This window comes from Coregonus lavaretus (assembly GCF_964263955.1).
Source record: "Coregonus lavaretus genome assembly, chromosome: 40".
Lineage (NCBI taxonomy): Eukaryota > Metazoa > Chordata > Actinopteri > Salmoniformes > Salmonidae > Coregonus > Coregonus lavaretus.
This window is the reverse complement of record NC_140027.1, coordinates 10,194,121-10,210,169: the sequence shown is the minus strand read 5'-3', so window position 1 is coordinate 10,210,169 and position 16,049 is coordinate 10,194,121. Positions and strand designations below refer to the sequence as shown.

The window sequence follows — 16,049 nt, the reverse complement described above, 5'->3', positions numbered from 1 at the left end:
CTTCTCAAGACCACCTCCACGTATCGACGAAAGGCGGACCGCCACCGGACCCCGGCTCCCCGGTATCGTATCGGGCAGAAGGTATGGCTGTCCACCCAAGATCTGCCCCTCCGGGTGGAGTCCTGCAAACTTTCCCCCCGATTTATCGGCCCTTTCCCTATCTCCAAGATCATTAGCCCCTCTGCTGTTCGTCATCTGTTGCCCCGTACCCTCCATATACATCCCACTTTTCATGTGTCTAGGATCAAACCCATGTCTCACAGCCCTATGTCTCCTGTTTCCAGGCCCACCCATCTCCCCCATTTCATAGACGGCCAACTGGCGTACACGGTGAGGGTTCGATTCCACCTCGGGGCAGGGGATGGGAGGGTTATGGCCTGGAGGAGAGGTGCTGGGACATCCTGGACCCAGGCCTCATCGCTGAGTTTCAACACCGGCACTCCGGTCAACCAGGTATGCGCCCAGGTAGGACGCCAGGTGGTGCCCCTAGAGGGGAGGGGGGGGGGTACTGTCACACCCTGATCTGTTTCACCTGTCTTTGTGATTGTCTCCACCCCCTCCAGGTGACGCCCATCTTCCCCATTATCCCCAGTGTATTTATACCTGTGTTGTCTGTTTGTCTGTTGCCAGTTCGTTTTGTTTCGTCAAGCCTACCAGTGTTTTTCCCCTTGGCCCTGTCTTTTTCAAGTTCCTGTTTTCTAGTTTTCCCGGTTTTGAACATTCTGCCTGCCCTGACCCTGAGCCTGCCTGCCGTTCTATACCTTGTCACACCACCCTGGATTATTGACCTCTGCCTGCCCTTGACCTGTTGTTTGCCTGCCCCCTGTTTTTGTAATAAACCTTTGTTACTTCAACACTGTCTGCATCTGGGTCTTCTCCTGAAACGTGATACTTTTGAATGTCATTGTAATTCCAAGTGACTGTAATGCACTTTTGAAATCTTCATCATTGCTCATTGATGATGCATTGAGTAGAATGCTCAGTCAGGAATCAGTCCAAAATGTTCGAAACAATATTGGAAGGAAACATGCAATCATTAATATTCGCACGATAGAAGATTTCAATGGCTATAGTTGATTTTTACATGTTTTGTTTGAGCTGCTTTTGAAAGAAAAAGTCAAATTGAAAACAGTATTGGTGTTGTTGAGTTCGATTTTCATAATAGCAAGCTAGGACTGAAGGTTTGGTTAGCTTAAATAGCAAGTATGTTTGTTTGGTTAGCACGGCAACTACTGTAGCTATCTAGTAAACTTGCAAGCTAATTCATTTATAGGTTCAATCGTGTCGTTGATTTGACTCAAAATCTTGGTAGAAATGAGACAACTCACGTACTTTTTGCAAATCCAACGAACTAGCCATTTTTATGCAACATGATTACATTGATGAAGTCAGTTAAATTACGAGGAAAGCCTAATGTTGATTCAGCCTATTTTTGCCTGGAGGGAGGGAATACACTCCAGGGTGTGTGACTGTGGTTATTGTCACGTCTATAATGTCATTTTGTTAGTTATAGGTGTGGCCAGGTGGGGCAGTAAGCTGCAGAAAGAGTATAAGACAGGACTGCAAGGGGCAGAGAGACACTCATCTACTACTGAGGTCCAGAAGACATCACCAAGACAACCAGGCATCAATCAGTCAGCATCTTCCAACTATCAGAGGTTAGTTTGCTTTCACTGAGCATATTCTCAGATGTATAGAGGTGGATAGGTGTCTAAGGGTGGACTGGTGTGTATGGCTGGACTGGTGTAGGTGGACTGTTGCATACAAGAGTATATTGGTGGACAACTGTATAATGTCACATGCTAACAACACTGTTTATCTAATTTGCTAGAGGATGATGACCCAGTGTGTGTGTGTTTTAACATGCCATTCTCTATGTGCTTCAGTAAAGGATGAAGATCCAGAGTGTGTTTCTACTGTTTTCTCTAGTGGGCATGCTGTTAGCAAGCCCACTCAATAGAGATAACTCTGAGGAAGGTATGTATTTTGTGTGTGTGTGTGTGTGTGTGTGTGTGTGTGTGTGTGTGTACTACTACTGCTGATTTTAATCTGAAATATTTTGATATGATGACAAATCTTCCCCAAGAGGATAGTGCCATGGAGAAGTTGGAGAATGACATTGCAGAAGATGAAGCTCCACGTATGTACATATAGCTAGCTACTGTATGTATCTATCTATCTCTGAGCCTATCTATCTGAACATCATGCATGCCAAGGAGAAGTTACTTGAGGTTTATAACAAGGGTGAAGGCTAACTCCATGTCTCTTGTTGATTAGCATCGTGGTGTGTTGTGTACCACTATTACTGCCAGGTTTTAATCTGATATAATTTGCTCAAATGAAAAATATATTTTCCTAAGCTCTTCTGGAGGAGGACGATCTAAAAGGTGAAAAGGCGGCTTTGGAAAAGTTGTTTGCTGCTGTGAATGCTGATGGGGTTTCTCTGAAGACTGCTGGGGGTGCTGAAGATGAAGCAGCATGTGAGCTATCTATCTATCTATCTATCTATCTATCTATCTATCTATCTATCTATCTATCTATCTATCTATCTATCTATCTATCTATCTGCAGTGTATCTAGCTGATAGAAATTCAGTAGAGTGAAAGGGGAGGTTAAACCCAAAAAATGTATATACATTTTTTCCTCAGCTCTTCTGGAGGACGATCTAAAAGGTGAAAAGGCGGCCTTGGAAAAGATGTTTGCTGATGTGAACGCTGATGGGGTTTCTATGAAGACTGCTGGGGGTGCTGAAGATGAAGCAGCATGTGAGCTATCTATCTATCTATCTATCTATCTATCTGCAGTGTATCTAGCTGATAGAACTTCAGTAGAATGAAAGGGGCGGTTAGACCAAAAATTGTTATATTCATTTTTTGTTGTAAATACCAACTTTTCCAAATAGTTGAGGTAGATAAACATTGAATAAAGTCAAAATAAGTGGTAGTCAAATGTGGATATTACAACATTAGGTTTAAAATAATAATTGAGATCTGTATTGAAAATCTATAAAGCATATTTTAAACTGTATTTATTCCACAGTTGATTGAGGAGCCATTTTGAGCACAGTCTCAGTGCTTTTGGGGTGAGGAGTGACCAGAATGGGGCCACAGTGGTTCCTCTCCAGTCTCCATATGGAATCCACTATCATCTCTGACAGCATTACTTTATTTCATTTAATCCATTATCCATCCATAACAAATAAAATAAAAACAGTAACAGAATTGTTTGGTACTTTGGTAATTAGAAGAACTCATCAACATTCTGAAAAATATATGTTTTATTTACAAACATGCACTTGATGTCCTGATACATGATAGATGGTTGGTTAAGTTAGTGGATAAATGTAGCTCAGTTGGTAGAGCATGGCGTTTGCAACGCCAGGGTTGTGGGTTCGATAAAATAATGTATGCGCTAACTGTAAGTCGCTCTGGATAAGAGCGTCTGCTAAATGACTAAAATGTAAATGTAAAATAAATAATGATGATCTGAATTTTTGGTAACAATTTTGAATGGTTGATGTGTCGTATTGTGATCCTTCAATAAACTATCAAGCATTACACATGTTTAGCAGTGTTCCAAATCCATCATACATGTTTCATAATATTATTTTATTCAATATTTGTTACAATGTAAACATGACCATAATACAGATGCAGGTGTTAAGAAACATTTATTTTTGTGGCCACTGTGCATGCAGAGCACTGAGTGGCAGCAGACACAATTGTCTTCAAACATTAAAAAACATCCAAGGGTGTTTTAAGGATATTTTCACTTTTTTGACTTAGAGACATTACACTTACAAATCAAAGTTTGTCATACGTTTTCAAACCTCTAAAGTAGTTTAATGTCAAGATGAAACCCACGATCGGTTGTGTAGATCCAGCTATATTCCTCCACCCAAAATGAATGTTTTTTTTTGTAAATACATTTTCTACAATTTCTAAAAACTTGTTTTCGCTTTTTATTATGGGGTATTGTGTGTAGATTGATGAGGAAAACAATTAATTTAATCCATTTTAGAATAAGGCTGTAACGTAGCAAAATGTGGAAAAAGGGAAAGGGTCTGAATACTTTCCAAATGCACTGTACGTGACAATTATCGGTAACTGGGCTTTTTGTTCTGTTGAAAAACGTATATTCTTTATTTTTTGCCACCCTAAAACTTAGAGGTACTCAAGACCTGGGGGAACTACAATCTAGTATTTGGATATCTTGTTCATTATGGTTTGCAGTGATTTTCACAATAAAAAACGTTTTTTTTTTTTTTTTTGCATTTATGGCACATTATCACTCATATAAATGTCTCAAAAGTATGTTTTGCCATTATATTTATTGTAGCTGACAGTGTGCTGAATCCATAGACCTAAAACACTTCATGATGCCTATTACATAAATGCCTGTAGAAGCCAAAATGTCAAGATAGTGAAAAACGACTTTATGGGGTTAAGAGTTACCAGCAGATGTCTTGAAAATAGAAAAGGGCAGCGAGTCAGTAGTTCCTGCGCCATAGACAGGCAATTGCTTTGGAGTTGTTGAAATAATGTTTTGGTATTTCTATATGATCAACCAATACATAATCTAGACCTACATGCAACAGTATAGTATCTCTTGCACTTTTGACAATGATTTCCTGAGGCCTAATTCACATGATATACGGTACATAAATACTTATAACCACTAGGCCAGGGATAGGCAACTGGTGGCCCAAGGACCAATAAAAAAAAAAATATATATATATTTTGGCTCAGCTGGGGTCTCAACTTCAAATCAAATCACATTTTATTTGTCACATGCGCCGAATACAACAGTGAAATGCTTACTTACAAGCCCTTAACCGACAATGCAGTTCAAGAAATAGAGTTAAGAAAATATTTACTAAATAAACAAAAGTAAAAAATGCAATAAAAACTAACAATAAAATAACAATAACGAGGCTATATACAGGGGGTACCGATACCGAGTCAATGTGCGGGGGTACAGGTTAGTCGAGGTCATTTGTACATGTAGGTAGGGGTAAAGTGACTATGCATAGATAATAAACAGCGAGTAGCAGCAATGTAAAAACAAAGGGGGGGGGGTCAATGTAAATAGTCCGGGTGGCCATTTGATGAATTGTTCAGCAGTCATATGGCTTGGGGGTAGAAGCTGTTAAGGAGCCTTTTGGACCTAGACTTGGGAGAGAACAGTCTATGACTTGGGTGACAGGAGTCTTTGACAATTTGTGGGCCTTCCTCTGACACCGCCTAGTATTTAGGTCCTGGATGGCAGGAAGCAGGTAGTCATTTAGGCAGGTTACCTTCGCTTTCTTGGGCACACTGACTATGGAGGTCTGCTTGAAACATGTAGGTATTACATACTCTGTGAGGGAGAGGTTGATAATGTCAGTGAAGACACTTGCCAGTTGGTCCGCACATGTTGATTTTACTCCTGGCTCAGAGTTTGTCTGAGCAGTGTCTTAACATCATCCTAAAACCTACTCTGACCTGGGAGTTTTTTGTTGTCTTAAAACAGGTATTAACAGAATTCCTAGGACCTTTTCGGAGACGCTTTGTGGATACGGGCCCTGGTTTCCATTCCTGATACAATTCCATTCACTCCATTCCATTCATTATTATGAGCCTTCAAAATGTCTATACTGCATGATCATCTACATAACATAGAAGGCAATCAGCAGTTGAAAATAAATTCAAAAGACAGATTCTTGAAACTTCCAGTCTTGAGAAGTAACATCTCTCAGCTATATAATTCTGGTTAATCTTCAAGTTTACCAGGATGTCCGAGGTGATCTTTACTGTTCCCTCATCACGGTAGCTCTGCACCACTGTGTCCTGCCTGACATCGTTCTCCAGCTGGCTTCCTGCAGGAGGGTCAGGATGCAGGCTGAGATCTTTCCAGTTGTTCTTCAGTCAGCTCCTCACTATCCAGCAGCAACAAGTCTGTGACAACTGACATCTGCAGAAAGAACATCAATACATCCATATTTTTTTGGATATACTAGAACATCTTCACTTAATCTCTCAATCTCATAATCATGGAACAGTTTCACTCACTAACACAATATGAAAGCTTTCAAATGATTTGAGAGTTAGCTTTAGCCTGCCTGGAGTTCGCACTTTTGGGATTACTGGTTCCATTAAAACAGGCAAGCTCAATCAAGCACAGCTGAAGAATTTGATATGTCAAATAGTATTTGAACTCAAGTGTCCTAGAGCAGTGCCAATCACAACATAAGGGAGTCATTCTGCAGACTTGCTGCACATTCTCCTCATTTCAAAATCACTCGCCAATGGTCCAAGTGGTTCAGTCTGTGAAGAAGTCAGAAAGCAGTTGAGGGTGGAAGAGATCGGCCAGGGCCGTTTAATTTTTTTTTTAATCCGTCAAAGAACGATCCAGATTCTGTAATCCCATATTTTGCAATCCAGGATCAAATCAATCTGTCTGATTTTGAGACAGTTTTTCTGAAAAGGATTGGATCAATCTGATCCAGATAACGCAATATCAAGATAACTGACTTTCAGTGCTTTGAATAGGCCTACACCTTGCCATCTACTGACACGTCATGTTACTACTTCTACACTGTCATAGGGAAACAGAGATCTGTAAACTACAAGGAATAAAGTATTGAATAATAGAGCCTGCATATTATAACTCACCACATACCTACACAGCAGTCAATTTAACAGAATGAACCTTTGGTGTTTTAAACCTCCCCACCTTAGGTACATTAATGTATTGGTTGTAGTGCCTTTCACATTTGTAAATCCATCATGAATCCACCTTTCCAGTGGAATAAAGATCATCCAGATGTGACATCAAAGCACAAAACATTGAATCTCGATTAAAGGTCAGATTGGATTACCAAATCCCAATCAGAATGATCAGATTCAGATTTTTCAGTTTTGAAATTCCCATATACTCCAATCCGATTGCTGAATTCTGATCAGCAACATTTGGATGTGGCCCATTAGCACCTGTAGGTGAGATTATGAGATGCTTTACAACCCTCTGCAGCGCAGAGTGACGAAGGCAGTAGAGATACCTCTCTCTAAATTCTATATAAATTCAAGAAATGTTCACATTGTATCTGTGGTGGCACCAATGATGTTTTGGGACAAATGCTTGCAATTTTTCCACTATTGACTAATGCATTCCATACTTAGTGAGTGTGCTTGAGGGTTAGAGAGTGTCCTAACAACAGATAAATCAATCACGAGTAGTATAGGCCAGCACTGAGGCACTTTGGAAATACATTTTGCGAACTGCTCCATGCACCTAATGGAATGCCAAATGTGTACAGGGGAGAAGTACATGGTTTAGCATTGTGGTTGAGTACCCAAAATATATTTGAAAGATGTCTATGACCCATCTAATGCATTTTCCCATTTTCTTGCAAGTAAACCCATTGATTAAACAAAAACTGTTTTTAGTCAGGATACAGTCTTGAACTACACACAAAAGGGATCCTCTGTGACACACCATTGGTGAAAACATTGATTTGACAATGTGAGTGCACTTGAGTGCCATCCAACCAAGTTTGTCAATTAATAATCTTAACATTGATGCTAGGTTTGTTTGAGGAGAGGATTGACACTCATGATACTGGCAATGACGTATATTTAATACAAAAATGACCCTTCTGCATGTTCCAATGAAATAACATGATACATACAAACCATACGCAATTGCATTGGAAGTCCTCATAAAAACATACAAAATCAACAGTGTGCTTTCAGCAATTCCTCGCCGGGAAGACGATATGAAGTACTAGATAATATACCGTAGTTGTGATTAAGTCCTCCCCTGTGACACCTCCATGGCCATGATAGGTCCGCATTCGCTTAGCTTCAGTCTCTTTCAGCCCTCTCCTAACCTTATTGGCTCAGTCCAAACTTGAGATGCACGCAAGCATCTTGGACTCTCACATAAATCATACATTGTTAATGGGATTTCAGACCAAAGTTCAAGTTACTCACATGCATCTCAAGTTAGAAGAGTGCCCCTTGGTTGATTGACCCTTAGTAAAAAACAAAGCTGTGTAAACTGTTCCTGGGACAGTTTCTGAGGCCAAAATGTCCCATCATCATCAGGACAAACAAAACAGCAAGACTGCTCCTGGGCCAGTTTTTGAAGCTAAAATGTCCAAATCAGGACGGTCACTTCTGCTGGAAAGGCAGCTTCCTACGGTCTTTGCCAGCATTCCTCTTCCTCTTCTTGCTGAGGAAGTTTTCCAGCTTGCCGCTCTTCTTCAGTTCGCTGTACTTCTCCGCCAGCTCCAGCTTCTTCTTGTCGGCTGTGAGAGGGTTAAGAGAGCAGAGTAAGGCTTTGAGTATCCTATCTGCACTTTCACCGTAATGGCATTTCTACAACAAGTGTCTTGTAGTCAATGAAGATGACGTTTGGACAGTGATACAGTCTCTTATTCCATTGTAATATGTCTGAATCACAATGTGAAAAAAACATGAGAGATTCCCCACCCAACCAAACAGGGTACGGCATTGTATTATAGTCCAGTGACAAATTCAGAGAGGGGTTCAACAATATTGCATTGTTGTTGCCTTGACTATAGAACTGTATCATTTCTGAAGTTAAGAGCTTTACAACATAGAAAAATAATGTCTATAGAGCAGAATAAATAGCCTTCAGAATAGAATAAATAGACTATAGAATAGAATGTCATGCTTTACACCCCAACTGGTAATACACTTACATTTCTTGAGGAAGAAAGGCTTCAGTCCCTGGCCCGCCATCTCTCTCTGTTTCCTCTTGAACTCTAGCTCCTTCTCACGCTGCTGTTCCCGGCTCTTCCGGGCCCGCTCCTGGTTCTCCTGAATATGAGAAGGAATCAGGTGAGTTCTAAGAAAAAGCAGTCCTCATTCTAAAACTACTTTGCATGGGTGTATGTGTGTTCAGCAGTTAACTCACCATTCTTTTCAACAGGAACTGAAGTTTCTCCTTCTTCTGGTTGCTCTTTAATGGTTTCTTGAGCTTCTTCTGCACTACCTATATATACACACACCACAAAGAATGGACACAATTAAAATCAGTGATAGTGAAATGTAAAAATCTTGAGGACAAACAGGACCATGATGTACAAAAGATATGCAGAACAAGTCCTATTAAATGAATGTTGTCTAAAATGAAAAACGGACTGATATGGACTAGACAAATATGGACTGATTAGACTTTATCGTTTTCACACATCTCTCTCGCGCTGTTTGATGTCGTTGATGAATCTGTAGGTTTTCTCAAAGATCTCCGGTTTGTATTCACCAGACAGATCGTCAAATCGAGGATCTCTTGACACCTGGGGGGGAAAAAACGTGACAGAAAATTACAGCATGCAACAAGATGGGTTGAGAGGTCAACAGCAACATTTTGGAGATGATGTCAGTCTACAAAAGACTTCAGAAGTGCCTTACTGTTTTCTTGACAGGAACTACTTGTCTGAGAAAAGGGACGGGCCTCTTGGCTGATATCTCCATGGGCCTTAAAACAAAACACAATGTTTGAGAAATCATTTTTAGGAGTTTAAATACATATACCATCCCCACAGTGCTGAAATAACAGCTTTTCTCCAAAACAACTTACCGATACTGAATGTATGTATTGAGTGTAACACATACAATGTGGTTCACATAGGAATCAAAAACCCATAACACTGGTATTGAGAGCGCCATCCATGCTCCAACCAACTGAGCTATTGGAATGGCCTTATTCTAATGCATGAAGGTGAACAGACAATTGGACATTACCTATTCTTGTTGAGGCGTTTCTTCGTGGGTGTTTGTTTTACCTTGGTTGTTCCGTAGGCTATTTCATTATAGACCTTTGTCCCCACCTTGTTTTGAAGCTCCAGAATGTCCTCAAAAGACATTGTTGAAAGCTCTGTAAAAATGATAAAGAACAATGAAGGATTCGCTGGCTCGCTTAGAATACATGACGTTTCACTAGTAGATAATATTTTACAACCTTATGTTTAAATTACAAATGCAGACAATTTCCATTTGGTTACAAATTGTATAGTTATAGTTCAGTATGGCTATAGGATTTGTTCTTCGTAAATGAGATGGAGAACACACCAAACTATCCTGTAGACCTAACATTTGTTCCTGGGAGATCAACTGCAGTGAATGAAACTGTGCTTACGATTTACCTTTTTTAATGTCGTCTTTTGTTTGTATTTCACCACTGTTTATCGTTTCCGGTTGTTCTGTGACATCTTCGACATCCTCGGAGTCCTCAGTGTCACTACCCAAACCTGTCTGGTCTTCATCATCATCACCAGTACCAGCAGCACCATCACGCTCTACATTTTCAACCTCTGCATCATCTTCATCATTAGCCTCCTCTTCGTCACTGTCATCCTCAAGAGCTTCTCCACCACTCGAACTGTCCTCCTCTTCCTCTCGTCCAGACTCTTCCTGGTCTTCCTCGCTGATACCTGAGGAGCTCCTTTTACTGAGTAAGGCAAAGTTTTGTTCCAGCTCGGAGTCTTCATCACTACTGTCAGGGGCTTTCTTTGACAGACTTTTGGTCTTTTTTGACTTGTTATCCAAGCTAGACACAGTGACAGCCACTTCTTGATGTTGCTTTCGCTTCATGGTTGCTTTCTGGTGCCCGGAGGACATTGTGGACTGTGAAAAGAAACATACACTTTGTAAGCGAGTGAGCTAAGGCTATGTGGCCTGAAATGGATTTAGGTTGCCTACTTTGTGATTGTTGTTATTGTTTAAAATCGACTAAGGATGAAACACCTCTACACATAATGTTGCTATGAGGCTGCACGTTCTAGCTACACGTAGACCTACAGGTACCAGAAACAGCACGCGTATTTAGAGTCCTTAGAAACGGTGGCTCACCTGCCTATGGCGAGAAAGGTTACATAAAACCTCTTTATTTTGTGACATGTACAAATAATAGTCCCCGGCGTTCACTCCCCCCCCACCGAATAGAAAAACAGCTCGCGTACCAGGCTTTAGCGAGGCCTTGTCTTACATGGCTAATGTTACTAGTTGACGTTAGCTATAGTGGCTAGCTTGCAACAAAAAGCCAAACCAACAACAACAACAACGGTGGATATAACACGGTAGCGTATTGTTTTTGGCGAAAGAGTTAAGTAGATACGTTAATGACTTACATTTATATGAACGACGATCCTTAGAAACTAACTATAATAGCAACCAGCCCAAGATGTTATCCACGTGGGTTTATGTTTGAGTTGTGTACTGTTAGCCAGCTAGCTAAATTCTGTCTGAATGATTCCCGTGTAATATTTAATTGACCAACGGGGGGCACTGTTGAATAGGTATTGAGATGCAGGCAAATGCGGGACCAAAGATTTCTGTGTGTGGGAATTTGCCTTAAATTTGACCTTGTTACAATGCTGAAATGTTCCAATTCAATGCACCTTTCTCTGTCTATCCTAACAAGAACGCGTTGCTCAGCCCCCGATTCACTTCATAGCTTTACTCTGGTTAAAATTTGACAACAATGTCATTCTCATTGGTAGGTAGGCTTACTTGCAGAGTGAAAAAAACGGTCCTGCTTTAAATGATGTTCGGCTTATAAAGGCTTCATAATGCCTTCCTAAGCACTACATGAATGTGTTACAAAGCATCTATAACAGTATGTCATGCATTATAAAGGGTTCATAAATGTGGTATAACTGTGTGACATAATCATCAATAACAAATGTGACATAACCCACTTATGTTGAATATGATATAAACATGTGACATGTTGTGCTGACGGATGGCCCTTGCTCTAAAGTGAAGTCATGTTAGTCACATTACACCTAATCTCGTTCCCAGACACTTCTGCCCAAATGCTCGGAAGGTCCAACACATCAAACTTGGCCTTCATTAGTTAGGGTTAGGTTTACAATCACATTTTAAGAAGATAAATTGTGGAAATGGGTAGGGTTTAGCAATAATTATGACTTTGTGGCTGTCCTTCCTTTTTATTGACACTTTATGTAGTGTCCTGTAATACTTATTTTGAAGTGAGACACTTTCAGTCATTCATAACACATCCATAAAGACTATATCACATGACACTGTACTTACTTTAAAGTCAGACCTCTTTGGTAATTTATAACACATACAGTACCAGTCAAAAGTTTGGACACACCTATTCATTCCAGAGTTTTTCTTTATTTTTACTATTTTCTACATTGTAGAATAATAGTGAAGACATCAAAACAATGAAATAACACATATGGAATCATGTAGTAACCAAAAAAGTGTTAAACAAATCAAAATATATTTGAGATTCATCAAAGTAGCCACCCTTTGCCTTGATGACAGCTTTGCACACTCTTGGCATTCTCTAATTTTTACATTTACATTTTAGTCATTTAGCAGACGCTCTTATCCAGAGCAACTAACAGTTAGTGAGTGCATACATTTTTCATACTGGCCCCCCGTGGGAAACGAACCCACAACCCTGGCATTGCAAGCACTATGCTTTACCAACTGAGCTACAGGGGACTCTCAACCAGCTTCATGCATTTCAATTAAAAGGTGTGCCTTGTTAAAAGTTAATTTGTGGAATTTCTTTCCTTCTTAATGTGTTTAAGCCAATCAGTTGTGTTGTGACAAGGTAGGGGTGGTATACAGAAGATACAGTGAGGGAAAAAAGTATTTGATCCCCTGCTGATTTTGTACGTTTGCCCACTGACAGACATGATCAGTCTATAATTTTAATGGTAGGTTTATTTGAACAGTGAGAGACAGAATAACTTTGTGGCAAAACCCTTGTTGGCAATCACAGACGTTTCTTGTAGTTGGCCACCAGGTTTGCACACATCTCAGGAGAGATTTTGTCCCACTCCTCTTTGCAGATCTTCTCCAAGTCATTAAGGTTTCGAAGCTGACGTTTGGCAACTCGAACCTTCAGCTCCCTCCACAGATTTTCTATGGGATTAAGGTCTGGAGACTGGCTAGGCCACTCCAGGACCTTAATGTGTTACTTATTGAGCCACTCCTTTGTTGCCTTGGCTGTGTGTTTTGGGTCATTGTCATGCTGGAATACCCATCCACGACCCATTTTCAATGCCCTGGCTGAGGGAAGGAGGTTCTCACCCAAGATTTGACGGTACATGGCCCCGTCCATCATCCCTTTGATGCGGTGAAGTTGTCCTGTCCCCTTAGCAGAAAAACACCCCCAAAGCATAATGTTTCCACCTCCATGTTTGACGGTGAGGATGGTGTTCTTGGGGTCATAGGCAGCATTCCTCCTCCTCCAAACATGGCGAGTTGAGTTAATGGCAAAGAGCTCGATTTTGGTCTCATCTGACCACAACACTTTCACCCAGTTCTCCTCTGAATCATTCAGATGTTTATTGGCAAACTTCAGACGGGCCTGTATATGTGCTTTCTTGAGCAGGGGGACCTTGCGGGTGCTGCAGGATTTCAGTCCTTCATGGCGTAGTGTGTTACCAATTGTTTTCTTGGTGACTATGGTCCCAGCTGCCTTGAGATCATTGACAAGATCCTCCCGTGTAGTTCTGGGCTGATTCCTCACCGTTCTCATGATCATTGCAACTCCACAAGGTGAGATCTTGCATGGAGCCCCAGGCCGAGGGAGATTGACAGTTATTTTGTGTTTCTTCCATTTGCGAATAATCACACTAACTGTTGTCACCTTCTCACCAAGCTGCTTGGCGATGGTCTTGTAGCCCATTCCAGCCTTGTGTAGGTCTACAATCTTGTCCCTGACATCCTTGGAGAGCTCTTTGGTCTTGGCCATGGTGGAGAGTTTGGAATCTGATTGATTGATTGCTTCTGTGGACAGGTGTCTTTTATACAGGTAACAAACTGAGATTAGGAGCACTCCCTTTAAGAGTGTGCTCCTAATCTCAGCTCGTTACCTGTATAAAAGACACCTGGGAGCCAGAAATCTTTCTGATTGAGAGGGGGTCAAATACTTATTTCCCTCATTAAAATGCAAATCAATTTATAACATTTTTGACATGCGTTTTTCTGGATTTTTTTGTTGTTATTCTGTCTCTCACTGTTCAAATAAACCTACCATTAAATATGGATTATTATAAATTATAGATTTATCATGTCTTTGTCAGTGGGCAAACATACAAAATCAGCAGGGGATCAAATACTTTTTTTCCCTCACTGTAGATAGGGATTTTATAAAAGACCAAGTCCATATTATGGCAAGAACAGCTCAAATAAGCAAAGAGAAAAGACAGTCCATCATTACTTTAAGACATGAAGGTCAGTCAATCCGGAAAATGTCAAGATCTTTGAAAGTTTCTTCAAGTGGAGTCGCAAAAACCATCAAGCACTATGATGAAACTGGCTCTCATGAGGACCGCCACAGGAAAGGAAGACCCAGAGTTACCTCTACTGCAGATGATAAGTTCATTAGAGTTACCAGCCTCAGAAATCGGCAATTAACTGCACCTCAGATTGCACCTCACAGAGTTCAAGTAACAGACACATCTCAACATCAACTGTTCAGAGGAGACTGCATGAATCAGGCCTCCATGGTCGAATTGCTACAAAGAAACCACTATTGAAGGACACCAATAAGAAGAAGAGACTTGCTTGGGCCAAGAAACACGAGCAATGGACATTAGACCGGTGGAAATCTGTCCTTTGGTCTGATGAGTCCAAATTTGAGATTTTTGGTTCCAACTGCCGTCTTTGTGAGACACAGAGTAGGTGTATAAAAAAATAAAAAATAAAATAGATACAAAATTATAAAAATAAAATAAAAAGTATGCACTCACTAACTGTAAGTCGCTCTGGATAAGAGCGTCTGCTAAATGACTAAAATGTAAAAATGTGAATGGATGATCTCCGCATGTGTGGTTCCCACCGTGAAACATGGAGGAGGAGGTGTGCTGGTGGTTTGCTGGTGACACTATCAGTGATTTATTTAGAATTCAAGGCACACTTAACCAGCATGGTTACCACATCATTTTGCAGCGCTACACCATCCCATCTGGTTTGGGCTTAGTGGGACTATCATTTGTTTTTCAACAGGACAATGACCCGAAACACACCTCCAGGCTGTGTAAGGGCTATTTGACCAAGAAGGAGAATGATGGAGTGCTGCATCAGCTGACCTGGCCTCAATAATCACCTGACCTCAACCCAAATGAGATGGTTTGGGATGAGTTGGACAGCAGAGTGAAGGAAAAGCAGCCAACAAGTGCTCAGCATATGTGGGAACTCCTTCAAGACTGTTGGAAAAGCATTCCTCATGAACCGGTTGAGAGAATGCCAAGAGTGTGCAAAGCTGTCATCAAGGCAAAGGGTGGCTGCTTTGAAGAAATTTGTTTAACACTTTTTTGGTTACTACATGATTCAATATGTGTTATTTCATAGTTTTGATGTCTTCACTATTATTCTACAATGTAGTAAATAGTAAAAATAACAAAACACCCTTGAATGAGTAGGTGTGTCCAAACTTTTGACTGGTACTGTACATACATTCCATGTATCATATGACGCTGTACTTACTATAAAGTCAGACACCTTTGGTCATTCATATCACATACATAATGGCTTAATGATGTAAACACAAATGTATAAACACTTAGGGAATTCACTAACAGCTAAAACAAATAAACATGAAAGACATGTTTAAAGCATTTCCTTTTATTTGTACATTTTAAAAACAATACAAATACATTAAGTTTGAAAAAGTCCAGCAATTTAATTAAATTGAACATTACACAGGGCTGTGAATAGTGTAGCCCGTGACAGGTACCAGACACAAAGATCAGGAGCTTGTCCCTGAGTTGGTGGAGGAATTGTTCTTGCCTGCTGGAGGTACTGCATGTTGGCTAAACCTTAAAAGTAACAAGAAAGAAAGTTAGCAGGTCTGTTAGGAAACACCATCTGGATAAAGGCATTTCTGTGCTGCGCCAGAAATAATCTAAATGGGGAGATGTATTATTATATTCCTCTTTAATTTGCTAATCTCATGATGTGACTATGAGACGTGGCTGTTTCCAGGGGTATTTTTATTTAGCTGAGCCTTCTAGCTAGCTGAATCTCATTAGCTAGCTACCTAGCTAGCAA

General features: G+C 40.5%; 2 protein-coding genes across 2 annotated transcripts; one reads left to right on the top strand and one right to left on the bottom strand.

Moving 5' to 3' along the window:
* Nucleotides 1-1,579: 1,579 nt before the first annotated feature.
* LOC311113729 (uncharacterized protein) lies at nucleotides 1,580-3,558 on the top strand. Its single transcript, XM_084157041.1, has 6 exons — nucleotides 1,580-1,658; nucleotides 1,887-1,977; nucleotides 2,087-2,140; nucleotides 2,361-2,480; nucleotides 2,649-2,765; nucleotides 3,040-3,558. Exons 2-6 carry the CDS (start codon nucleotides 1,893-1,895, stop codon nucleotides 3,045-3,047), a joined length of 384 nt encoding a protein of 127 aa, XP_084013167.1. The 5' UTR covers nucleotides 1,580-1,658; nucleotides 1,887-1,892; the 3' UTR covers nucleotides 3,048-3,558.
* Nucleotides 3,559-7,597: 4,039 nt separating this feature from the next.
* LOC311113728 (ribosomal RNA processing protein 36 homolog) lies at nucleotides 7,598-11,254 on the bottom strand. The gene is made up of 8 exons (XM_084157040.1): nucleotides 11,138-11,254; nucleotides 10,154-10,634; nucleotides 9,753-9,885; nucleotides 9,420-9,486; nucleotides 9,200-9,304; nucleotides 8,923-9,000; nucleotides 8,708-8,825; nucleotides 7,598-8,290 (listed from the first exon to the last, which is right to left on the bottom strand). The coding sequence occupies exons 2-8, from the start codon at nucleotides 10,626-10,628 to the stop codon at nucleotides 8,154-8,156; spliced, it is 1,113 nt and encodes a 370-aa protein (XP_084013166.1). The 5' UTR covers nucleotides 10,629-10,634; nucleotides 11,138-11,254; the 3' UTR covers nucleotides 7,598-8,153.
* Nucleotides 11,255-16,049: the final 4,795 nt, after the last annotated feature.